This window comes from Grammomys surdaster, unplaced genomic scaffold, assembly GCF_004785775.1.
Source record: "Grammomys surdaster isolate TR1022 unplaced genomic scaffold, NIH_TR_1.0 362, whole genome shotgun sequence".
NCBI lineage: Eukaryota > Metazoa > Chordata > Mammalia > Rodentia > Muridae > Grammomys > Grammomys surdaster.
Genome location: NW_021604781.1, coordinates 870,087 through 891,065, shown reverse-complemented (window position 1 = coordinate 891,065; position 20,979 = coordinate 870,087). Strand labels below are relative to the sequence as shown.

Below are 20,979 nucleotides of genomic sequence, written 5' to 3'. Positions count from 1 at the left end.
ACTAGAAGACATAGCATCCATTGTACCAGGACTGGGAGCGGCTTGCTCAGGGGTGGGGGGTGGGGTGGGGACTGTTGTCTACCCTGCCCTTCTCCTATGGATCTGTAGGGAGTGAAAGTCTTCTACACGCAGACGCCTGTGTCCTGTGTTCTCAGTAACTAACACCTACCTGCATCTACGCTCTAGTCATAGCACCCAGTGACACAGATGGAAAGATCAGAATTTCCACCAGATTTTAAGAGGTGGGTGAGGGATTAAAGAGTGTGCAGCATTGGGCCACCCAAGTAGGTAGACTCAGGAATCCAGGCTGACCGTTCACAGTGTCCAGCCTCCCACTGGGATTAAAGCGGCAGCTGAGGTACCTTGAAGGAGATACTGTATTGGTGGAGACTAAGAAAGGTCCTTGCTGTGGGCCTGTAGGTAGACGGATGCCATCCCGTCGGTGGTACCCAAGGCATCAGTGACTTGCAGCAGTGAAGGGGGTCTTTGGCTGGGTGAACAAGCGTTGTTTCTTCTGGGTAGGCTACCATCCCAGAGTTTAACTGAAAGGTGCACACGTGTGTGTGTGTGTGTGTGTGTGTGTGTGTATAAATTTCAGTTCCACTAATTTAGCAATTTAGCAGGAGGTTTTTTTCCCTCTGCCCTTTGCTCTATCCTTTTCTGGGCCCCTTTACTTTTTCCCCCTCTTGTCCTCTCTGCAACAGTAGAAAACACATCTCACTGCTGGGCAAACATTAACCCAGGCTATGCTTTCAAGAGGAAAGATAAACCCTAGGAAGAGTGAGAAGTGAGGTGTAAGGGCAAGAAGGTTTGGGGGTGGCTCTGCTAGGCAGAGCTCTCAGCTTCAAGCTCCACCCATGCGCGCTGGGAGGCTGGTGAGGAACAGTGAGAGAAAAGACCTCCCCATTTCCTAGAATCCCACCCATAACTACTTCGTTGACAGTCCGGAGTGCCGAGGAGGACGCACAGTTGAGCAATTGGATCCCCCTGAGGAAGGGGATCCAGGGGCTGTTTGTAACTAGGAAGAAGAAAGGGTAGATTGGGGTTGTGCAGGCTTTTAGTAGCGCATTGATGCCTGACCCCCCTCCAGCAGCCACAGCTGTCTGTACATCCTGGGATTGGGTAGATGTGGGGCAACCCTGCTCAGAGTGGCGGGGCACCGCCAGCCCCTAGCCCCCAGGGTAGGGAATTTAACACTCACAGTTTTGCACTACACGGAAAGCCCGGCTACAGCAAGCAAGAGAGAACTACTCGTGGTGATTCTGGGTGGCCTAGAATTAGGGTACCCATGAAAGGGGAATTGAAAACAATGGTGTTGGAAGACAGGAATTGGTGACCCGACTCTCCCTTACAATGCAGGGACAGGCAAGTCATTAAAGGGGGTTGTGGGTTTAAAGCGAAGGGTACAGCGTGACCTTGGGCCGATGATCTAACATTTGCTTTCTGAGTCTTCGTTGAATGCTCGTTTTTTAAAATATATTTTATTTTTATTTTTATTTCTGTGCGTGTGACTGTTTGCCACTTGTTTGTGCACCACGGTGCCCAAGGAGGAGAAGAAATTGTCTGATTCCCCTGGAACTGGAGCTCCTTCTAAGAGGGACACTAGCCATGAGTTAGCTTCCGGGCGCATGTTTCTTTTTCCATATTGTTATGGGGGGAGGGGCTACATTTGAGGAAGATGAAGCTGCACCATGTTTAAAGGGGATTTTCCTCTTTGTGGGTATCGAGATACATTTACTAAAGGACGTTTTAATTTCCCATTTCCAACAAAGCTTCACCTATTCCCACTGTCAAAGACACCTGCTTAGTGGAGATGGGGGTGTGTGTCAGTTATACCTTGTGGTTCCGTTTTCCTTCACTTCCTACTAACGTGAACTGCTTGTGCATTTGGTGCCAGGGTGTGGGGGAACGAATTATCTTGAATTCTCTATAGTATATTAGGTCTTCTAAGACTTTAGGTCTTAGGTGAGGAGTCTTCTTTTACGGCGGGCCACTCTTCTGGTCACATTTGAGATCTTGTCGATCCCAGAATTCCATTTCGCTTAGAGTGCTTAAAAGACACGGTGTGCCAGGACACCAGAGAGTTCCCTGGTATAGGAATTAAAACCCCGGGTGCCATGCCATAGCTAGGCTTTCAAGTTTGAGACCTAGAAGAACCAAAGCTTTTGTCCACTTGGCCTCTTTTGGGTTCTGAAGTAAGTCGAGAAAGAGTAACAACACAAACCCAGAAGTGGGTGTACGTAATTAAAACAAACAAACAACAACAAAAGGGTGAGCCGATTTCATTCAAAGGCAGAAGAAATCCGGTGAAATGGGTTTCTATGCTATTAATCCAAGAGGATTTTTGGCTGTTTCATTCCAGAGACCCAGAACTCACGGAGTCACAAAATCTGGGCATTTATTTGTCAAGCCCCTTGGATATTATCCCCTGGACCCACCCCACCCCTGCCTTTTCTCCTTTGAGGCAGAACGAAGCCCATTCCAGGGCTTTTGGCGGAAGTCTTTGGGCCCTTGCATCCGGCCCCCTTTCAACATCAAAGCCCCCCTGAGAGCAAAGGACTTTGAAAAGATCGGAGTAGCTGGGACCTCTTATCACTCCTCAGCTCTAGGCAGAGCAGGTTGTAAATTCCCAGCCTCCCGACTGCCCTCTCTCCTCCTCTACACGTTCCCTCTAGGTCTGAAAGACCAACCTGACACTCACACCCCGCCCTTGGGTCCTGGCGGGGCCGGGGGGTGGGGGAGGACTGAGGGGCTCGCATCCCATTAGTGGAGAGGGACTCATCGCTACCTGGAGACCCGGCTTGGCTTTCTGATCTGCAATGGGTAACCCTCTCAAGTATGTCTGTGCTTCTCCGCAGGCCAGGAGGGTATCCTGCGTTGCCACCCGGACCTAGCGGGCCGCGATCTGCAGCAGGGCACGCTCACCGCTGAGTCACAGCGCGAGCAGAGCCAAGCGGGCCTCACCAGCCTAGACATCGACGACCGGCTCCGGCTGCAGCGGCTCAACGCGCAGTACCGTGAGCGCTTCGGCTTCCCATTCGTACTGGCAGCACGGCTGAGTGACCGTGCCACAGTGCCTCGGGAGCTAGCCCGCAGGCTGCACTGCCAGCCAGAGTCCGAGCTGTGCACCGCCCTGGGCGAAGTGAAGAAGATCAGTCACCTGCGCCTGACAGATTTGCTCGGTGCCCATTCCGCCAGGGTGGGATCACAGAGAGGCTGGGGATCCGAACGCCAGCAGGATGCTTCAGGGAGGGACACCCTGCGCCCCACGCTGGCTCAGGCCTGCAAAGACAATCCATACACCCACACAAAGGAAGTGGAGAATTGAAGCAATCACACGAGTAATGCACCCTTTGTGCACCCATCCACAGGAACACGCGTCGCCAAAATATGTCAGATTCTAGACGGTTAGCGCTTTGCCCATTTATCCAGATCGTTGCTTCAATTCCCCACTCCGTGCCCTGCCTGCACTATAGCCTTGGAAGATTCCAAAGCTCCCACCAGGCTACTCTTTTCTTCTTAGTGAGAGAGAGGTGGGGGCTTTTGGTCCAGAGTGGTGTTTCATCTCCACTGCATTTGATTCACCTGGTATTTACAAGTGAGCGGAAGCGACTTTCTTACTCTGAGAAGCCGATGAAAAAGTGTGTGTGTGTGTCCAAGTTGGAAGGATTTGATGGTCAAAAGCCGGTGTCACCCTTGTCCCTCCATATGGTCATCCCTTGCTGGTGACCTGGAGTGCCCTGACAAGCTATGTAATGTTAAAATAGCAATATTCATTGGACAGCCCTGGGTGTTGTGGTGCTGATAATATGGGGTTATACCTATACAAATCTTTCCAATAGAACAAGACTTGGGAGCTTGTGAACCTGACATTTCAGAGTCTGTCAGCTTGCTTTGGCCACTGGAGAAGCAACATCACCAGTGGCGGGGGTGGGGTGGGGGGACCATGACAGCATTCTCCCCTTCTCCCCTCAAAGACGGAGGGAGGGAGAGAGAGAGTGTGTATGTTAATGAGTCCCAAGAACACATTGTTAAGGGCTTCTCTTGGCAAAGAAGCAACAAATTACCATTATGACTTTCCCATCACGGACAGGTGGGATGGAAGCAGAGTTGGTTTCCATAGTGAACAGCAAAAGAAACCAAAATGCCCTCTCTCCCTTTTCCATAGAGAGCTGTGCCACAACACTTTGGGCTCCGGGTAGAATGGTCCACAGAAATAATCCCTTCCTGGAACACTCCGAATCAAAGTAAAGCTGCCTGTTAGCTCTCACCTCACCTATGTCCCTGAGCAGTGAGAAAGTGGGGATGCGGGCAGGATGCCTGGGAAGCTCCTCAGCCAGCATCCTAGGCCTGAGCCATCCAGGGGAGAGGATCGACAGGTGCCCACGGAGGTCAGCACTCCCCCCCCCCCCCCGCGTGTGTGTGTGTGTGTGTGTGTGTGTGTGTATCGCTCTGTGTGTGTGTGTTCCTGTCTGTCTGTCTCTGTCTCTTCTTAGTGTAGTGTCTCTTCTAAGTGGTCTCTTACACTCTTTTACACACACACACTCACATACACTCAAAATCACCCACTATAATTCAAAGCATTCCGTCTAGCCTTGGGATAAACCCAACCCTTAGATAACCCGGCTCTAAAATGCGGAATCCACCCTCTTTATGTAAATTTGCTAAGCCGAAGATGCAGACAATCCCAAGTAGACAAGATTGCCAGGGCTATTTTTAGAATTCTAGATGTAACCTGTGCCTCTCTGGAACAACAGGGTCTATGCAGCGACATAATTGCATTTTAACAGTTGAAAATTTATTCCTCAGCTTAGTCCTGGGAAAGAGCAGGTGCTGGCGTCTTTGGGGGGGCAAGAGACTCATGGACTCTTCCAAAGACGCTGGTAGCCCAAAGGCCAGCCCAGGATGCGCGACGCAGGATGCCATCCGGGACCTGGGAAGGAAGGCTTTCGGCAACTTAGAGCCCTTTCTAGAGAGCCAAGTGTCAGAGGCTGGTTTCCCACACCGGCAGGTGACCGGTGATGCAGAAGGATAGCCGGCAGTTTTCTTTCTCTGTATCTGGGCTCCAACAGTGACAAGCCTGTGCCTGGCGCTGGTCCTTGTTTCTTCCCCTCTGGTGCGCAGCATGCGGGAGACAAGGCTGCACCGCAGGCACCGCAAAGTGTTCTTCTCGTGTGGGCCCAGAAAACTCCAGGAGGGCGCAGGGATGTTTTCCATTCGGTGGGAACAATTAATATTTTACTTAGGAGTCCGTCGAGAAAAAAAGATTGAAAATGAAAAAGAACCAGACAGTCTAATTCGAGGATAGGGTGTTTTGACTACAGTCGGAAACCAGACAGCTCACCCGCGCGAACGTGTGTGTGTGTGTGTGTGTGTGTGTGTGTACGCGTGCGCGCACTGGGGGGATTAGAGGGAGGGACTTCGCTCCTCACCTCCCCCACTGTCACTGTCCCTTACAAAAACATCCGAGCCCAGCAGGTGAACGCTCTTGTTAAAGGACCGAAGCACAAGGCTCAACTCAGAAGTCAGGAGCCCATCTCTGAGCTTGGAAACTGTAACTTTGTAACTGGAGACTGTAAATGGGGCTTTGAAAAACTTACTCTGTGCCTTGGTATTTAAGGACGCTAGTATTTAAAGAAGGGAAGGGGGGTGAGACACATCAATGCATAACGTATACTCGTTTTAAACTGACACCTTTCAAAGTTGAGTCACAGAATGTCAGTTCCAATTTTTTTTTAAATGGAGATTTTTTTCTCTCCTTCCCTACCCCCAGAAGGTGTTTACTGTGAAACAAAAGTTGTTTACAGTCAGTTGGAGAAAAATTGAGAAGGAACTTTTTTAAAAAATGCATCCAATAAACAGACTGTAGTGAACAGGTGCTTCAGGGGGAAATCGGTGTGGAATGTGGTCAGAGTTGTAGTACTGGAGAACCTGATTGATCTGGCATTATGGTGTGTATAGGGTGGGAGTTCCGAGACCCTAAAGCATGATAGCTAGTTTTTGCACTGGGTCTGTGTGTCCAGGGTGGCACCAACAGACACAGGAATAATTAACATCTGTACAGGCTGCTGTGTGTGCCAAAGATTAGACATATAGCTGCTTGTCTAATGCTGGAGACCTCCTCGGGTCACAGCGTTAGCTGTGAGACCTCTGGAAGATCTTCAATTCTCTCTGTCTTTGCAAAATAGCAGTTTATGCAGACTCTGAGCCCCCGCCCCCCACTCTGCTCAGGTAAGGCAGCCAGTCAGTGGCTCCTTCCTGAACTGGACACATAAAATTTACCCTGTAGGCTTTCCTTGGAAGAGATTTTCATATGACAGACAAAGGTCATCCCAGGCCTGAGACAATGGTGAGAGAGCTCATGTTAGCAGAAGGCCCCGGGGGACAGGTGATATTTGCCGCTGTGAGCCTGAGATACTAGCTCCCCACAGTGCTTCCCAGCCAGTGAAACTCTCCTCCAAATCCTTCCCTCTTAAGTTCTGGTCATTTTCTGTTCTCATCTACCACACAGAAATCAGACGAACCATCTGGTGATCCTCCAAGTTTTCACATGCTAATATTAGAACAAAGGAGAAAACCAAGTATCTTCTGTTTGTTTTGTAACCAGCACCCCCCCTTTTTAAATCTCTTGGCTGTGAGAATATATTTTGGACAGTAGAGAAGAACAAGCTACACCCCCTGCATCGGATCAGAAAGCTTGGTGGTCCCTCTAGGAGAGGCATAAAACAGCTCTGTGTCCCACCTAAGCGCTGGCACCTGAGCTTCAGAGTGATAGCATCTCGGCCCACAGATGCCCTGGACGAATTCAGGAAACTTCCCTTAGCTAGAGAGGGCCAGGAGCCCAGTGTGCTTAAGAGGAAAGCAAGCTTCGTTTGCCAGATGAGACCACATCTGCTTCTTCTGGCTCTGTTTCTGCTGGCAGCTGTGAGCAGCTGCAGGCCCTCCTTACTCCTCTGGATGAACACTTGGGTCTCCATTGTAGGCTGATGAGCTGGACAGGTGGCCGACCCTGGGGAAAGCCCCACAGAAAGAGCAATGTTATTGACTTCCTTCCCAAAGATGTCAGCCGAGTGGGTTGCAGCAGAGCCTGGTGCTGTTGTGGGGGTCAATTCATGCATTATTGAGTCTTTCTTTGTGTGAATGGATTGCCGATTGAGTAGAGTGGCTGATTCCCAAGCTCCCAATTAAGTAGAGTTTGAACAGCGCCCCACGGCACTCTCCCTGCCTGCCTGAGCTCAGAGAACTCACCAGACACCGTCTCTCTGGCTCTTCCTGGTGGTTTTGGTTTTTATGAACGGGGCTGTTGCATTACTGAGATCAATCTTGTCTTCATGGGACTCAGAAAGAAGACTTAAACGTTAAAGTGGACAGAGACAGCCTACTCCGTGTTAGGTGGGTAACCCACTCCCCAGCTGCAGGCACCACAAATGTGGGGCAGAGGCAAGGTCCTGTTACAGTAGCTGGAACAGACAGCAGAACCTTTGAGCAGGGAGGGAGCCATGTCTGTGGGTTTAAGGAGTGCCACTTCTGCCTAATGAAGAAGCCTGCCCCTTTCTGTAGCCTCTAATCCTGTTCTGTCCAGTGTGTCATGTGTCCCTGCCCCATCTCCCCATCTCCCCATCTCCCCATCTCCCCCACCCCAGTCAGAGTCCCTGCCCAAGCCACCAGCCTGGATCCTGAAAAGAGACCCTCTTCAAAGAATGTGTAATGGTGGCTACACTGTCAGCAACAGAAAGCCTTCCTGTGGCTTTATTTACCTGGATCTTTTTTTCCTTCCTACTCTCTCCTACCCTGACAGCTCAAGCTTTCTCAACATGGAGGGCTGGTGACAAGGATATTTTGTGAAAAGTAGCACCTAGTGTGGAGATGGGGACATCCAGAGTGGTTCCTTCTATTATAGTCTCAGTTCAGACGACGACAACAACAACAGCAACAAAACTCTTAAGAATGCTGCTAAGCACTTCAGCTCAAGAGTAAGGGAGCCTGGAGAGGGGAATTTGATGCATCTTGCACTATACTATGCTAAAGGTGTGGGCCAGCACTTTGTCTAGAGGACTTGCTTCAGCTCAGAGGGGATTTCCAGAAAATAGGCAAGGACCACCAACCTGCTAGAACTATCCCAACTATCTTGGGAAGGACACCCAGGACTTCCTTCTTATTTGTCACTTTCTACAGAACTCAGAACTCTTCAAACAACCCTGTCCCTTTAGGAAAGCCAGCTGGGCATTTTCTTCCCTGAGAGGGGAACCGATCCAGGGAGGAAGGGGAGCTTGAAGAGCAAGTCAGAGAACACCAACCATCGGCTCCTTTCTTCTCTCCAAACAGCCAGACTCTGCCACTGCAATCATGGCCAGGCTACTGCTGGTGTGCCCAGGTTTTGCAAGGAGGAAAACCAGTTCCTGTCAGTATCATTTCCTATCCTGGGTTCAAGCACCTCAATTAATTAGAATTCCCTGTTGTTTGGTCAGCTTGGAGGACCTAGTTTGACCTGGGGGAAAACAGTAGCCCTGTCTGTCTCCCAAGCAGTTGGGTGCCCAAGCCGGACTCCTTCCTCCATGGCAGAGCACAGAGACACAGCTGGAAAACAGGGACAATTAGCCAGCGGCTGGCAGCCCAGAGTCATAAAAACTCAGGAAGTGGCTTCCACAGGGCTGAGGGAATGGCTGTCCCTAATAAAGTGATTATTTCAAAGAAATGCCAGAATGCCGGCATTCTGAAGACACAGACTGGGCCTGGACCTGGGCCTGGGCTCCAGAGCCTGGGAAGAGATGTGAAGGGTGGAAGGAGGTATTGGGTCTCAGGAAGGGGAGGGAGATCCTCCTAAGATCAAAAGTCTGCAGTGCCTCCCACTTAGCCTACCACACTCTGGCCACCCCCTGGGGACTTGAACACCCTTCCTGCTTGTCCCTTCTGTAACAGGGTTTGGTATTCTTTTTTCCAGGTTTATTTCTTGGAAAGTAAGATACTGTTCCTGTGAGGTACCCAGGAGGGCTTTAAAGAGAAGCAACAAGGGTCCCTGGCTTCTTGAGGGACAGCTCTTGACTATCAAGCCACCTCCCCATTTTAACCTCCTTACAAAACACCAACAGTCAGGAAAATGTGCAGGTTCCCACAGGTGGAAGAGAGGTAATTGAGGAGATGAGGGAGCCTGGAAAGGTGCCCCAGGAAGGACACACCAGTGCAGGGCTCCAGGAAGGAGCGCTGTTTGTATCCTTGGGTTCCAGGCACCATCAGCAACAGCAAAACAGAACTGCCTAGCGTGGAGCTGTGTGGTTTGGAACCTCATGTCTGAAGTGGTAGCCCCAACATCACCAAGCTGCCTAGTACAGACAGACCAAAGTCTCAAAGAATGAGAAAAGGGCCAAGGTTGGCTTTCTCCACAGCCAAAGGATCTGCAGTAGGGTAGTTCCATCTAACTTTGCCCAGCAAAGTTTTTCAGTAGTAGTAATAACGAGTGACAGTGGGCTGCTTCTTCATTGCATGGGATGAAAAGCAAATTTCTGTACAGAGAGCTTTTACTTTATGAAGGACAAAGTGATGTTTTAAACTAATTTAATGTTTTAAGATTTATTTTATTATTTTTTATGGGTATGGCTGTTTTGTCTGCATGTATGTCTCTGTACCACTCATGTACGGTGACTGATAGCTACAAAAGAAGGTATCCAGACCCCCTTGGGCTGGAGTTATGAACAATTGTGAGCCACCAAATGGGTACTGGGAATTGAACATGGGTCCTCTGCAAGACCAACCAGTCAGTGCTCTGAAGATCTGAGCCATCTCTCCAGCCTCAGGAGAAAGTGTTTTTAAGCCACGAGCATGGGCATGACGTAAGACAAAAATAACTGGGTAGGAGTCAACACAAATACTTCCCTTGATGTTTTTAAACTTTTAAATAAGCGAATACGTAGTGTAATTAGCTTAAGGGGGAGGAATGTATTAGGATTCTGGCCATACACTAACTACTGCCTTCCAAGGTAAGCTGCAGTGAAACATATCGAGGGGCCAGCTGTTAGCTTTGAAGAGGTTTTCGGTTGGTTAATGTAATAGTTTTTAAAAATGAATTGCTTTCATTGAACTCAAATCCTAAGTGTAAGACAAATTCCGGGGGGGGGGGGGGAGGGGGACGCAACCTGGATAGAGGACGACTGGTTTCCTTTGGCCAGGAAATAAATTTATTGCTGAGGGTCGTCTGTCAGTCAGTCAGTCTCACCCTTGCTCTCAGAGTGGGAAGGAATAGCCCCACAAGTCACCTCCTGGGTTGGTGAGAAAGGTCCCCAAAGCACTGGCTTCTCTTTCTTCTCTCTTCTCTTTTCTTGACCCACTCCTGCCTGCGAATGGACAAACAAGGCTGCGCCCAGTCTCCAAACCCAGATTCCCACCTAGACTACCTTTCTGGACTCCCCAAGGCTTTTCCCTTCATTTCAGTCTTTGAACCTGTGATTGGAGGTTAAAGTGCACCCAGGTTGGAAGGAGGAAGCTCTCAACAATAAAGGACTGAATATTCAGCTGTGATCTGGTCGCTGCTCTCTCATGAGCTATCCATCATCCCTCCCAACTTTTAAAATGCAAATCGTGTTTCGGGGATGGGGGGGCTGTGCGCGTAGCGCGCTGTGCCCCGACGTCTCCAGCCATTGGTGTCTGTGTCATTACTAATAGAGTCTTGTAAACACTCGTTAATCACGTAAGGCCGCTGGCCTGGGACTCCCGTGAGCCAACCTGTGGCGGGTCATCCCCGCCTCTACAGCCTACTGGCAAGGAGGTGGGAGGAAAGAAGGAAGAGAGGGAGGAGGCAGGACGGAGGGAGGGACTGCCCGGGAGGCAGAAGCTCAGCAAGGACCCAGAAGAGCACGGTGGGCTGAGGTGCAGTCAGCTGCCTTTATCTCTAGCCCCCTGCGCCCCGCGCCCCTGGCAGCCTTCAACGTTTGTCCCCAGGCAGCATGGTGAGGTCTGCTCTGGGTCCCTCGCCACCATGTACGTGAGCTACCTTCTGGACAAGGACGTGAGCATGTACCCTAGCTCCGTGCGCCACTCCGGCGGCCTCAACCTGGCGCCGCAGAACTTTGTCAGTCCTCCGCAGTACCCGGACTACGGTGGTTACCACGTGGCGGCTGCGGCTGCTGCTGCGGCGAACTTGGACAGCGCTCAGTCCCCAGGGCCATCCTGGCCCACCGCATACGGCGCCCCTCTCCGCGAGGACTGGAATGGCTACGCACCCGGGGGCGCTGCCACAGCCAACGCGGTAGCCCACGGCCTCAACGGTGGCTCCCCGGCCGCTGCTATGGGCTACAGCAGCCCCGCCGAATACCACGCACACCATCACCCGCATCATCACCCGCACCATCCGGCCGCTGCGCCGTCCTGTGCCTCCGGCTTGCTGCAGACGCTCAACCCTGGCCCTCCGGGACCCGCAGCCACCGCCGCCGCCGAACAGCTGTCCCCCAGCGGCCAGCGGCGAAACCTGTGCGAGTGGATGCGGAAGCCCGCGCAGCCGTCCCTAGGAAGCCAAGGTAAGCGGTGCTGGGGCGCGCCCCAGGTCTCGCGCGCGTCGAGGTTGTCGCGGGCTGTCTGCCAGCTCCTAGCCAGGACAGAAGGAGCAAGTGGAGAAATACAGGGGTAGAACCCTGGGGAATTCATCCCAGGAGTGTATATTTGTGCCTCGCACTCCCAGGTTTGTTTAGGGTAGAGGCATGATTTTCTCTTTCTAACAGCACCCCTTTGGCAACCTGGGAACACCCCGGTAGTATCTAAGAACTGTCGCCCGCCGCGAGCTGAATCGTGTCCTTGAGTTTGGCTGCCGCCGGATTGCCTTACACAGCTCCTGGCCGAGAGGATGGGGGCGCTTGGATTCCCTTTGCCGTGCCTACCCGCTCTTCTTCCTCCATCTTAGTTACCCCCGAAAGGGGTAATGGCCAGGGAGTGTGGAGGCTGCTCCAGGATCAGTTTGGCCATTAGGGCCAACTGAAGGGGTCTGTCTGTGCTGCTGGGAGCAGGGACACCCCTTGAGAGAATGCAGAGCCCCCAGAAGCCTCAGAGGAAGTAGGGAACTCCAGGATCCCTGACCCTTCATTCTGCCAAGCAAAGTCTCCCTTAGAAGTCCTCTCTTGGCATCCCAGAGAGCAAGGAACAGGGAGAGGAAACCTTGAGGGAACTCAGCTTCTTAAGACGTGGGCTATTTTTCTTGACCCTTTCCTGCTAGAATCTCGTGTGTCTGAGAGTGTTGTGTGTTGGACTCGGGAGATATGCCGGTCTGTGAGGTTCCTAATGTCCGGATGTGTATAGGGGTGGGAAGGAAGTGAGCAAAGTGTGACAGGGAGTGGTATAGTAAGAGTCCCCTTTTTGTTGCGTGAAGCCTTCTCCAGCTCTTTGAGCTTCCGCTTCTCTGGGTTTGCTTCTTGGTACAGCCGGGCCACATGCCCGGGTTATGGCCACTTTGAGGAGGTTTATAGCCAATTACAGTCGTATAAATCAAAGCGGCACTTGGGGGCCTATCTCTGGACACTTCTGCGTCACTGCGCACACCCCGTCAGCGTCTTGGTGGGCAATGTTGCCAGAGAGAAGCTTCCAGTGGGCTTTGGCTTGGTCATTTCCAAGAGGACTTACTCCTAAACCTGATCTCTCCAATAAACCCTCCTTTCCCAAGCCTGCCTGAAGGACAGTGAGCGGAGGATCGCCGGTAGGGGTCTTAGACCTGCATAAGAACTTTTGCGTTCAGGGGGTGGGTGGTCCGAGACTAGGGGTCCTGGGAGGGGGAGGAGAACCTCAGGAGCCCAGGCCGTGGGGTCAGCAGATGAGAGGTCGCTGTGAAGTCCCGAGCCGAGGTGGCAAGGCCGCTGTCGGCGCCGGGCGCCCTTGTGATGTTAATGTAGGGAAGTTGTGGCCCGCAGTGCCGGAGCCCGACTCCTCTGCAGAGCGTCATCTGTCAAGGGGCAGAGGCGTGTACGCCGCCCGGCCGGCTTTGATGTACACCTTTTCAGCCAGGCCATTGTCTCTTTTAGGGCCCGGAAAGAGGGTGGTGACTTTCGCAGTCAATAATGAATTCTGACAACTCCTTCTCATCCCTCCCCTCTTCCAGCCCCCCTCCTTGGTTCCCAGGGGGTGCGGGGCGCCTGCAGGGCCCTTGGGGAGCGGACCGCAGAGCTCACAGAATCACCATCTTTGCGTTCCTCAGCCAGCGCGTGGTGCTCTTAGGGCATCATCCATCCTAAGGCGAGGACCGAAGTGGGGGACTGTTCTGCACCTCACTTCCCAGGTCTGATGGTCTCCTTTAGGACTACAAGCTCTTTGCTATTGATCTGCACACCTAGGATTCGGTTCTGTCATCTTCTGTGGAGTAGGGCACTCCCGAGAGTGTTACAAGCTCCTATGAGCCCGCTCGGGACTGGTTGGGTCCCTTCCAAAGCAGGCGCGGGGTTGGGGCCGCAGTGCCCATTCAAATGCGCCTGCGGGGCTGTGTTTATGTTAATGCGCCTGGCGGGGAAGGGGGATGAAAGCTGAGGCCGCCATTTGCTCAGTAGTGGTAATTTAAACAGAATGCGGTTGTTATTAAGGCATTGAAAGCGCTTTTCTTTGATAAGATCGCCTTGTCTTGCATTGTTTGCGGCTGTGTTCCCCTTTCAGCGGCGGGGGGACCTCTCTCTGATCCCTCCTGTATCTTCCCAGGGCGCTTTTGTTGTGGTCTGCAAAGGTTTTTACCTGAACAAAGTCAGCCTGCGGGACCTTAAACACCTCTGGGCAACTCCCACCCCTTAGATCTCCTTGTTCAACTAGGCTCTGAGCGCTAAAATCTGTTCTGATGTGAGATCTCTCCAACTTGGGACGTGGAACAGTTCCTAGCCAGCATTCTGTCCAGAAGCAACCCCAACTAACCGGGTTGAATAGCCAGACTCTAGCTTGATCCAGCAGTCCTGCGCTATTTGCCAAGGTCCTTCAGTAAAACAATCAATCCAAGATTTAATATGTTGACTCAATCCAATGATCACAGGTCACTTGGTCAGGATAGTTGCCTGGGGGAGGGGGGGATAAATTGGGAATTAAAAAAGAAAAAATGCCCTGGGCTAAACCTGGTTGGGCAGGTGTGAAGTGTTCTTAGCATGAGGGTTTTCCTCCTGACACTATATGGAGCCCCGCTCAGAATTCCAGGGCAGGACTTACTGTGTTTAGGGGTGGGAGGTGGGGGGTGATATTGATACTGTTTGGGATCTGCCAGCCCCAGCATCCACCTTTTCACGATATTGAAACAAAAGTTAACTACCAGCTTATCCTGAAACCACATCCCAGGCATTTTCAAAGTGGGCTGCCATTCCTAGTAAGTCTGAAAATGTGGATATTGATATTCTAGGGGACGCTGGCCACTTTCCCCACCTCCCTTTCTTCTGATCCTAAATATTTGGTTTATGGAAAGGAAGGGGCTGTGTGAGAGGTTTCTGTTTCACATTCGTTGTGCCCCCAGGCTTACACTCAGTATCCTGTGGGTGGATATTGCCAGCCTGGGTAGTAGACACCCCCCTCCGTCAGTGGATGAAGGGAAATGACTCCTGGGTTAGGGAGGTTTGTCATTACCTATGACTGATGGATTGTAGTTCTTAGCCAAAACTTCTCCTTCCTCCACAGTGAAAACCAGGACGAAAGACAAATACCGGGTGGTGTACACAGACCATCAGCGGCTGGAACTGGAGAAGGAGTTTCATTATAGTCGATACATCACCATCAGGAGGAAAGCTGAGCTGGCTGGCACACTTGGGCTCTCCGAGAGGCAGGTGGGAATCACCTTTCCTGGGTCTGGTTATTATGGCCTGGGGCAATCTAATGGGTAGCATTAGAAAGCCTGGTCAAGGGAGCCGTTGCCTTTTGAGAATCTTTGAGTCTCCGGTTCCCCCCCCCCGCTTTCTGTGCGTTTTATTTCGATGGATCGGAGAGTTGCAAGGGAAAAGCCAAGTATATGCTACAGTATGGAACGTGAAACGTCACTTGGACCATGGTTCTCAACCTGTGGGTCGCGACCCCAGCTCACCTAGCAAAATTATAGTTATGAAGTGGCAATGAAAATAGTTTATGGCGGGGGGGTCACTACAACATAAGGAACTGTCTAAAAGAAAAACAAAGATCCGGTCTATGCGTACAAACTATAAAGAGGCAGGGGCTGGGAGGGATGGCTCAGGGCTTAAGAGCACTGACTGCTTTTGTAGAGGATCAGAGTTCTGTTTCCAGCACCCATATCAGGTGGCTCACAGTGGCGTGTAACTCTAGTTGCAGGGGGCACCCAGCGCCTCTGACTTCTGTGGATATATGCAGACACATACACATATCAAAAATAAAAACAAACCCTTGAACCTTTAAAAAAAAATCAAAAGAGGCTCTACTTGGCACACGAACACTTTCTGCAGTCTAGGGAAAAGGAAAAATAAAATAAAAAACAGGACAAATTCACAGCCAGGAGGTTTTGGATGAAATGTCATTGGCTGTGCCAAGGTGAAGAACACCGCAGTGTGGATGAGCTAGCTGTGAAGGTCAAACGGTGACCCACACCTGAGCTGGCCAACCATTTGTGTAGGGAATAACTTTCGGCTGGTTCCATTCCCTGCTTCTGAGTTTCTGTCTCTAGTAAAGGCTTTTTTTTTGGGGGGGAAGCAACTTGGGGAGGGGGTAGGCAAGTAAAGAGGCCTTGGGAACACTCCCGGCTCAGTGGAGGGAGAAGAGTGGCGCCGTTTCTCACTTCTTATCTTCTACCTTCTATTTTTTGTCATTTCTAGGTTAAAATTTGGTTTCAGAACCGCAGAGCCAAGGAAAGGAAAATCAACAAGAAGAAGTTGCAGCAGCAGCAGCAGCAGCAGCAGCCTGCACCGCCGCCCCCACAGCCTCCCCAGCCTCAGCCGGGTGCACTGCGGAGCGTGCCCGAGCCCTTGAGTCCTGTGACCTCTTTGCAAGGCTCGGTGCCTGGTTCTGTCCCTGGGGTTCTGGGGCCAGCTGGAGGGGTTTTAAACTCCACTGTCACCCAGTGACCCTTCCTGTGGTCTGAAGCGGCGGCGGCACAGCAATCCCAGGCTGAACCAGGAGGAGTACGGACGCTTCGAGAATCCCCAGAAGAGACCCCTCTCCTCCTACCCACAAACAACATCTGCAGATGGAAATTGAGGACAGAAGATGAGTGGGATTGTGGACCGACCTCAGGAGAAGACATGGTTTAGATATTTTTTTAAAAAAAACTTTTCCCATTCTGATTCTTCCTGCTAGTAACGACAACGGAAGCGATCCCTGGGGGTTCTTCATTCATGCTCCTTGCCAGGACTGGCCACAGGCACCAAGTTTTCAGCTTCTTTGGCCCCAGCTCTTTGCCTCCAACATAGACTGTATTTCTGTTTGGAGCTGAGGAGAGAGTGAGGCTGGCTGGGGTTGGGGGTAGCAATACTTGAGCCAAGATGGCTGTTTCCTGCTGACTGCTTTCTGAGAACCAGCTGGCCGTCCTGCCTCAGGGGCAGGGATTGTTCAAACTACAGGAGCCAGAGGCAGCTAAGGTAGAAAGCTGGACTACAGAACCTGCCCCCCCCCCCAGGTGGTCTGTGTTTTCTTCTCTCTCCACAGATCAGGAAGGGGTGGTGGGTTCAGGGATTGTGACGAGTGGGGGAGGTTAGCCAACTCCAGGCCCCTGCGACAAGGGCTTGTTTAGAAAGCCTGTCACCAGAGCTGCTGTAGGTTGAATGTATGTCTGTGTTGTAAATGCCAGAGCCAACCTGGACTTCCTGTCCCTTCCCTCATCTTTGGCTGAAGACGACCGGAATTGTTTGCTGCTGTTCGAGTCACTGATCTGTGTAACAAGCCAAGCAAGCCTTTTAAAAAGCCTTCTGGATCCATGGGTAGAGAAGTTGTATGGTGAAGGGAAGTGGGGAGGAGTGGGTATCTGAACACAGTTGACTTTATTTTGTAAAAAGACAAAGATAAACGAACGTTAACAGATTTCAGATCCTGAATTTTATCTTCTTTGGATTTTGACTGAACTTATTTTTCTTTCTAGGAAATAAAATATCTTCTCTGGTTGCAAGCTAGAAGTGTAGGGGTGCTGGGGGTGGTGGTAAGGAAGAGGTAAAGAAGCTTCAGAAGCTGAAGGAGCACGTCCTGAGCCTTTCCCCACCCCCCACGCCTCAGTCCAGCAATGGGCTGTGGAATGTGTGGTTTTCCTGGGGGTGCCTTTGGGCAAAAAGCTCATCACAACGGCTAGCTGCTTCCCAGCTGCTGCAGATCCATTCGTGGGGGTGGGGTAAGAGGGCCTTAGTTCCCTTCTCAATGCAAACGTGAGGCAGCTCCTCCATTAGTGACCCCCAACCAACCCAGCGGGGCTCGCGCTCTGGTACGCCCCTTAGCCCATCGAATTGGGCGCAGCACTGACTAATATTTTTCTGTTCTTTCCCGACAACACTTTCATGGCATAGTTAGTCTTCTAAATCCCTAGGCATTTACACTCCTTTCTATCTACCCGGAATGACATTATCTTCCCCACCCCCACCCCCACCACACACAAGAATTCAAGATCAGAATAAGATCCAAGTGGTGGCTGCCTATCTGGCGGATCTGCTGCGTCTCCTGAGTGTCTGGGTCCTCCGGCAAGGCCAGAAAGGAAAGCTTTACCACCTCCAGTTAGGACTAAGCCGTGCCCTAAGGTACAGGATTCACAGGGAGGGAGGAGGCAGGCAGGGCAGGGAGACTCATCCACCCCGCCACCACCCGGTAGCACCTCCCCAATTTCTCCACTCTTCCAGGTGGCGAATTTGCTAGAAGATTGGGAAAGACGTCTTCAGTAGGAAAGGAAGGGTGTTGGCCACTCAGGGGGAAGCTGAGTGGGTGTCTGCGGGGCGGGGGCTCCCTAGGTTCAGGGCCAGGTGATCCTCGTTGCCCCCAGGTGCTTCCCGCCCCAGCATGGATCGCTGGCCGCGCCCACACGCCAGCTCCTCGCCGGCGGCGCGGTTGCTATGCGTTGCCGTGAAACGCCTGTCAATAAACTCTGTTTGGACAGTGGAGCAAGAGCACAAGGGTTGTTTGCTTAGTGGTTAGAGGTTCAAAAGTCGGCATTGTCCCGCTGCACGCGATTACAAGTGCCCCCACCCACCCTTCCCGGGGCTCGTCCCCCTCTTGGCCCAGGGATGATGGCGGGGGCGGGGGGGGGCTCTGAACCGCAATCGAGCTCTCTGTAGCAGACCCTCCCCTTCTCCTGCTTTCTGTAGCCTGAGCCTCCCAGGCCAAGGGAGGGAAAAAAAATAAAAAATAAAAAGGCCCTCCCGGGCCAGTGACGCTACAGAGAGCTTCAGACCCAGAGACACTGTGTCATCGCTAAAGCCAGCTGGAGGAAACGTGGGATACGGCGCGAACTGGCAGCGCAGCCTCGGTTTAGAGAGACTTGTACCGGGAGCTTGAGACTGTTTTAGAGCGAATAAACAAGAGGCTCCAGAATGCTCCAGCTCCGGATCTTTGAGGCTCAGGCCTCTAGGCTCAGGCCGCTAGGAGGCGCCTGTACTCTGGGAAGAGATGGGGCTTGGTCTGTGATCCGCGCCCCTTGCTTAGAGACACCTGGAAAGGGTTCCAGATCATACCCAGCTAAAAAATTCCAGCCAACATCTCTCCTCACCTCAGCTGCTGTCACACCGAGGCACCCGAGACCTCTCAGGATAGTTCTGGGCTTGTAGAAAACGAGTTAGGATTGAAGGTGTAGGGATGGGATATAACTCACTAACAGCTTAGCGTGTGAGAGAAGGGTCGGTCCCCAAGCTCACCGTCCAAATGCCCAAGTTCAGACTGAGCCACCTGAGGGAGATTCCTGTTGACTTTAAGACAACAAACCTGGAATAGAGATTCTTCACCATTCTAAAAGAACCTCTTTGCACCGTTTCTCTCTTTTTTCGTTTTAAATTTACAGTAGTCTGGAGAGATGGCTCAGTAGTTAGGAGCATTGGCTGCTCTTCCAGAGGATAAGGGTTCGATTCCCAGCCCCACAAGATGACCCAAACCCTTCTGTAACTCCCCCAACTAGTTCCAGGGGATCTGCCAGTCTCTTTCTGGCTGCCACAGATGTGGCCTCCACATACATGCTGGTGGAACACACATGAAAAAAAGATAAAACGGGAATAAAACATCTGTGTGGGGCATGTATGGAAAGGTGCACACTGTTAACACTGTGTGGCAATATTATATCATCTAATAAAGTTAAAGTTTGAAAGGTGAATGAAAGCAAAGGCGTACTTCTAGTATTTACTCAGATGCTTACATTAGTCAAGAAAATGAATTTTAAATAGCAATTAAAACATACAGCCAGTCATTTCCTTGCCGTTGTGATTCATAACCACCAAGGGAGAAAAGAAGGCAACTTGGGGCTGCTGAAGGCCAGAAACAAATATTTTGGGCCTGTATTTTGCACCACAGGCTGCTATTTCAGGGTCAGTCGACCTTGGGGAGGTCACAGCTCTCCTATCTGTAGAATGGGAGTCAGATGAGGTTGTAGTTGCATGTGTCTTTACAGCACACACTACAGTTAGGCCTTCGTAAAGACTAAGGTGCTATTTATCACAAAGCATCTTCTACAAAGTGCTCCAGGGCCCTGACGGAGACCCTTTGAATAGGATAATTTCTCAAACCTTGACACAATCGCCCCCTTCCCGAAAATCGCCTCCAGTCTGTCCAGTCTACTCCCCACCCACAGGCTCTGCACACCCTCTGGGGTGGCAGAGCCCAGACCTGAATTCCAGATGTGAAGACAAGCGAGTTAACTGATCTGATCTCTTCCCTGTTCCTTCTAGAAGTATCCAAATACATCTGGTTTCTAGGAGAGTAAAAAGCAGTTGAAGACATCTCTGAGGCCTTCTCACAATTTATCAGTACTTTTCCTCATTTTTGTTTTGCTATTTAGCTTAAAAGGGGTGTGTATGGAACTGATCCTTTCCTTTTGAAATTATCAGCTTCCCACCAGCGCCTTATTAATCCCAAATGGTTCCAGGAGGCATCCCAAGAGCCAGCTGTGGTTCTGTAAGGTTCAGTCATTCCTCAAGTGTCTTTAAGACCAGTTGTGACTATAGGATACCAGGCAGGTGTTCATGATGACAGCTGGAGGAACAGCTGAGTGACCCCAGGGCCAGACAATCACTCAGTGTCTCAATGTTTGTTTGTGTATTTGTTTGTTTGCCTTAGCTACAAACCAGAGAATAAATCTACTTATTTCAGATTTCTAAGGAGGTTATGAAGTTAGATTTAGAAAACATCTTAGAATTTATTATTACTATTATTTTGAGATAGGGTTTCACTATATAGCCTGTCCTGTCCTAGAACTTGTTTTGTAGACCAGGCTGACCTCAAACTCACAGAGATCCACCTGCCTCTGGACTGTTGGAATTTAAGACATGTGCCACACCCCAATTCTGAATTTAAAAAATTATTTGTTTGTATTTTTTGTAGATTGGTATTTTGCCCTCATGCATACATGTCTTTGTGAGGATGTCAGGTCCCCTGAAACTAGACACAGTTGTGAGCTATCATGTAGGTGCTGAGAATTGAACCCCATGTCCTTTGGAAGAGCAGTCAGTGCTCTTAACTACTGAGCCATCTCTCCAGGACCCCAGTTCTGAAATTCTTAAGAAAAAAAAAATTAAGCTAGTTTTAGTGGTCTTTTAACCCTAGCACCCAGGAGGCAGAGGCAGGCAGATCTCTGAGTTTGAAGTCAGCCTGGTCTACATAATAAGTTCAAGGATGGCCAGGGCTACACAGTGAGATCCTGTCTTTACTTTTGTTGTTTGAAATGGGCTCTCACTGGGTAGCTCTTGCTTCACAAACCAGGGTGGACTCAAACACACAGAGTTCCCTGCTTCTGCCTCCTGAGTGCTAGGATTAAACGTATACACCTCTACACTTTGGCTGAGACCCTGTCGTACAAAGAAAAAGAAAGAGAGAGAGAGAGAGGGAGAGAGAGAGAGAGAGAGAGAGAGAGAGAGAGAGAGAGAGAGAGAG

General features: G+C 51.0%; 2 protein-coding genes across 2 annotated transcripts in view; both read left to right on the top strand.

The window, feature by feature from the left end:
- The window catches only part of Urad (ureidoimidazoline (2-oxo-4-hydroxy-4-carboxy-5-) decarboxylase), a 14,212-nt gene extending 10,342 nt beyond the window's left edge, over positions 1–3,870 (top strand). Inside the window, exon 3 of the mRNA XM_028779834.1 lies at positions 2,859–3,870. Coding sequence (XP_028635667.1) covers positions 2,859–3,328 — 470 coding nt within the window. The 3' untranslated portion in view covers positions 3,329–3,870. The remainder of the gene's footprint in view (positions 1–2,858) is intronic.
- Positions 3,871–10,710: 6,840 nt separating this feature from the next.
- On the top strand, positions 10,711–16,961 carry Cdx2 (caudal type homeobox 2). The gene is made up of 3 exons (XM_028779830.1): positions 10,711–11,507; positions 14,611–14,756; positions 15,750–16,961. Exons 1-3 carry the CDS (start codon positions 10,970–10,972, stop codon positions 15,996–15,998), a joined length of 933 nt encoding a protein of 310 aa, XP_028635663.1. The 5' UTR covers positions 10,711–10,969; the 3' UTR covers positions 15,999–16,961.
- Positions 16,962–20,979: the final 4,018 nt, after the last annotated feature.

What these genes read in the sequence shown, in the direction of transcription:
- Cdx2 (XM_028779830.1), top strand. Translation starts at nt 10,970, where the DNA reads ATGTACGTGAGCTACCTTCTGGACAAGGACGTGAGCATGTACCCTAGC. An exon ending in GCCGTCCCTAGGAAGCCAAG is followed by an intron (nt 11,508 to 14,610) that starts GTAAGCGGTGCT and finishes CTTCCTCCACAG; the next exon opens with TGAAAACCAGGACGAAAGAC. An exon ending in TTGGGCTCTCCGAGAGGCAG is followed by an intron (nt 14,757 to 15,749) that starts GTGGGAATCACC and finishes TGTCATTTCTAG; the next exon opens with GTTAAAATTTGGTTTCAGAA.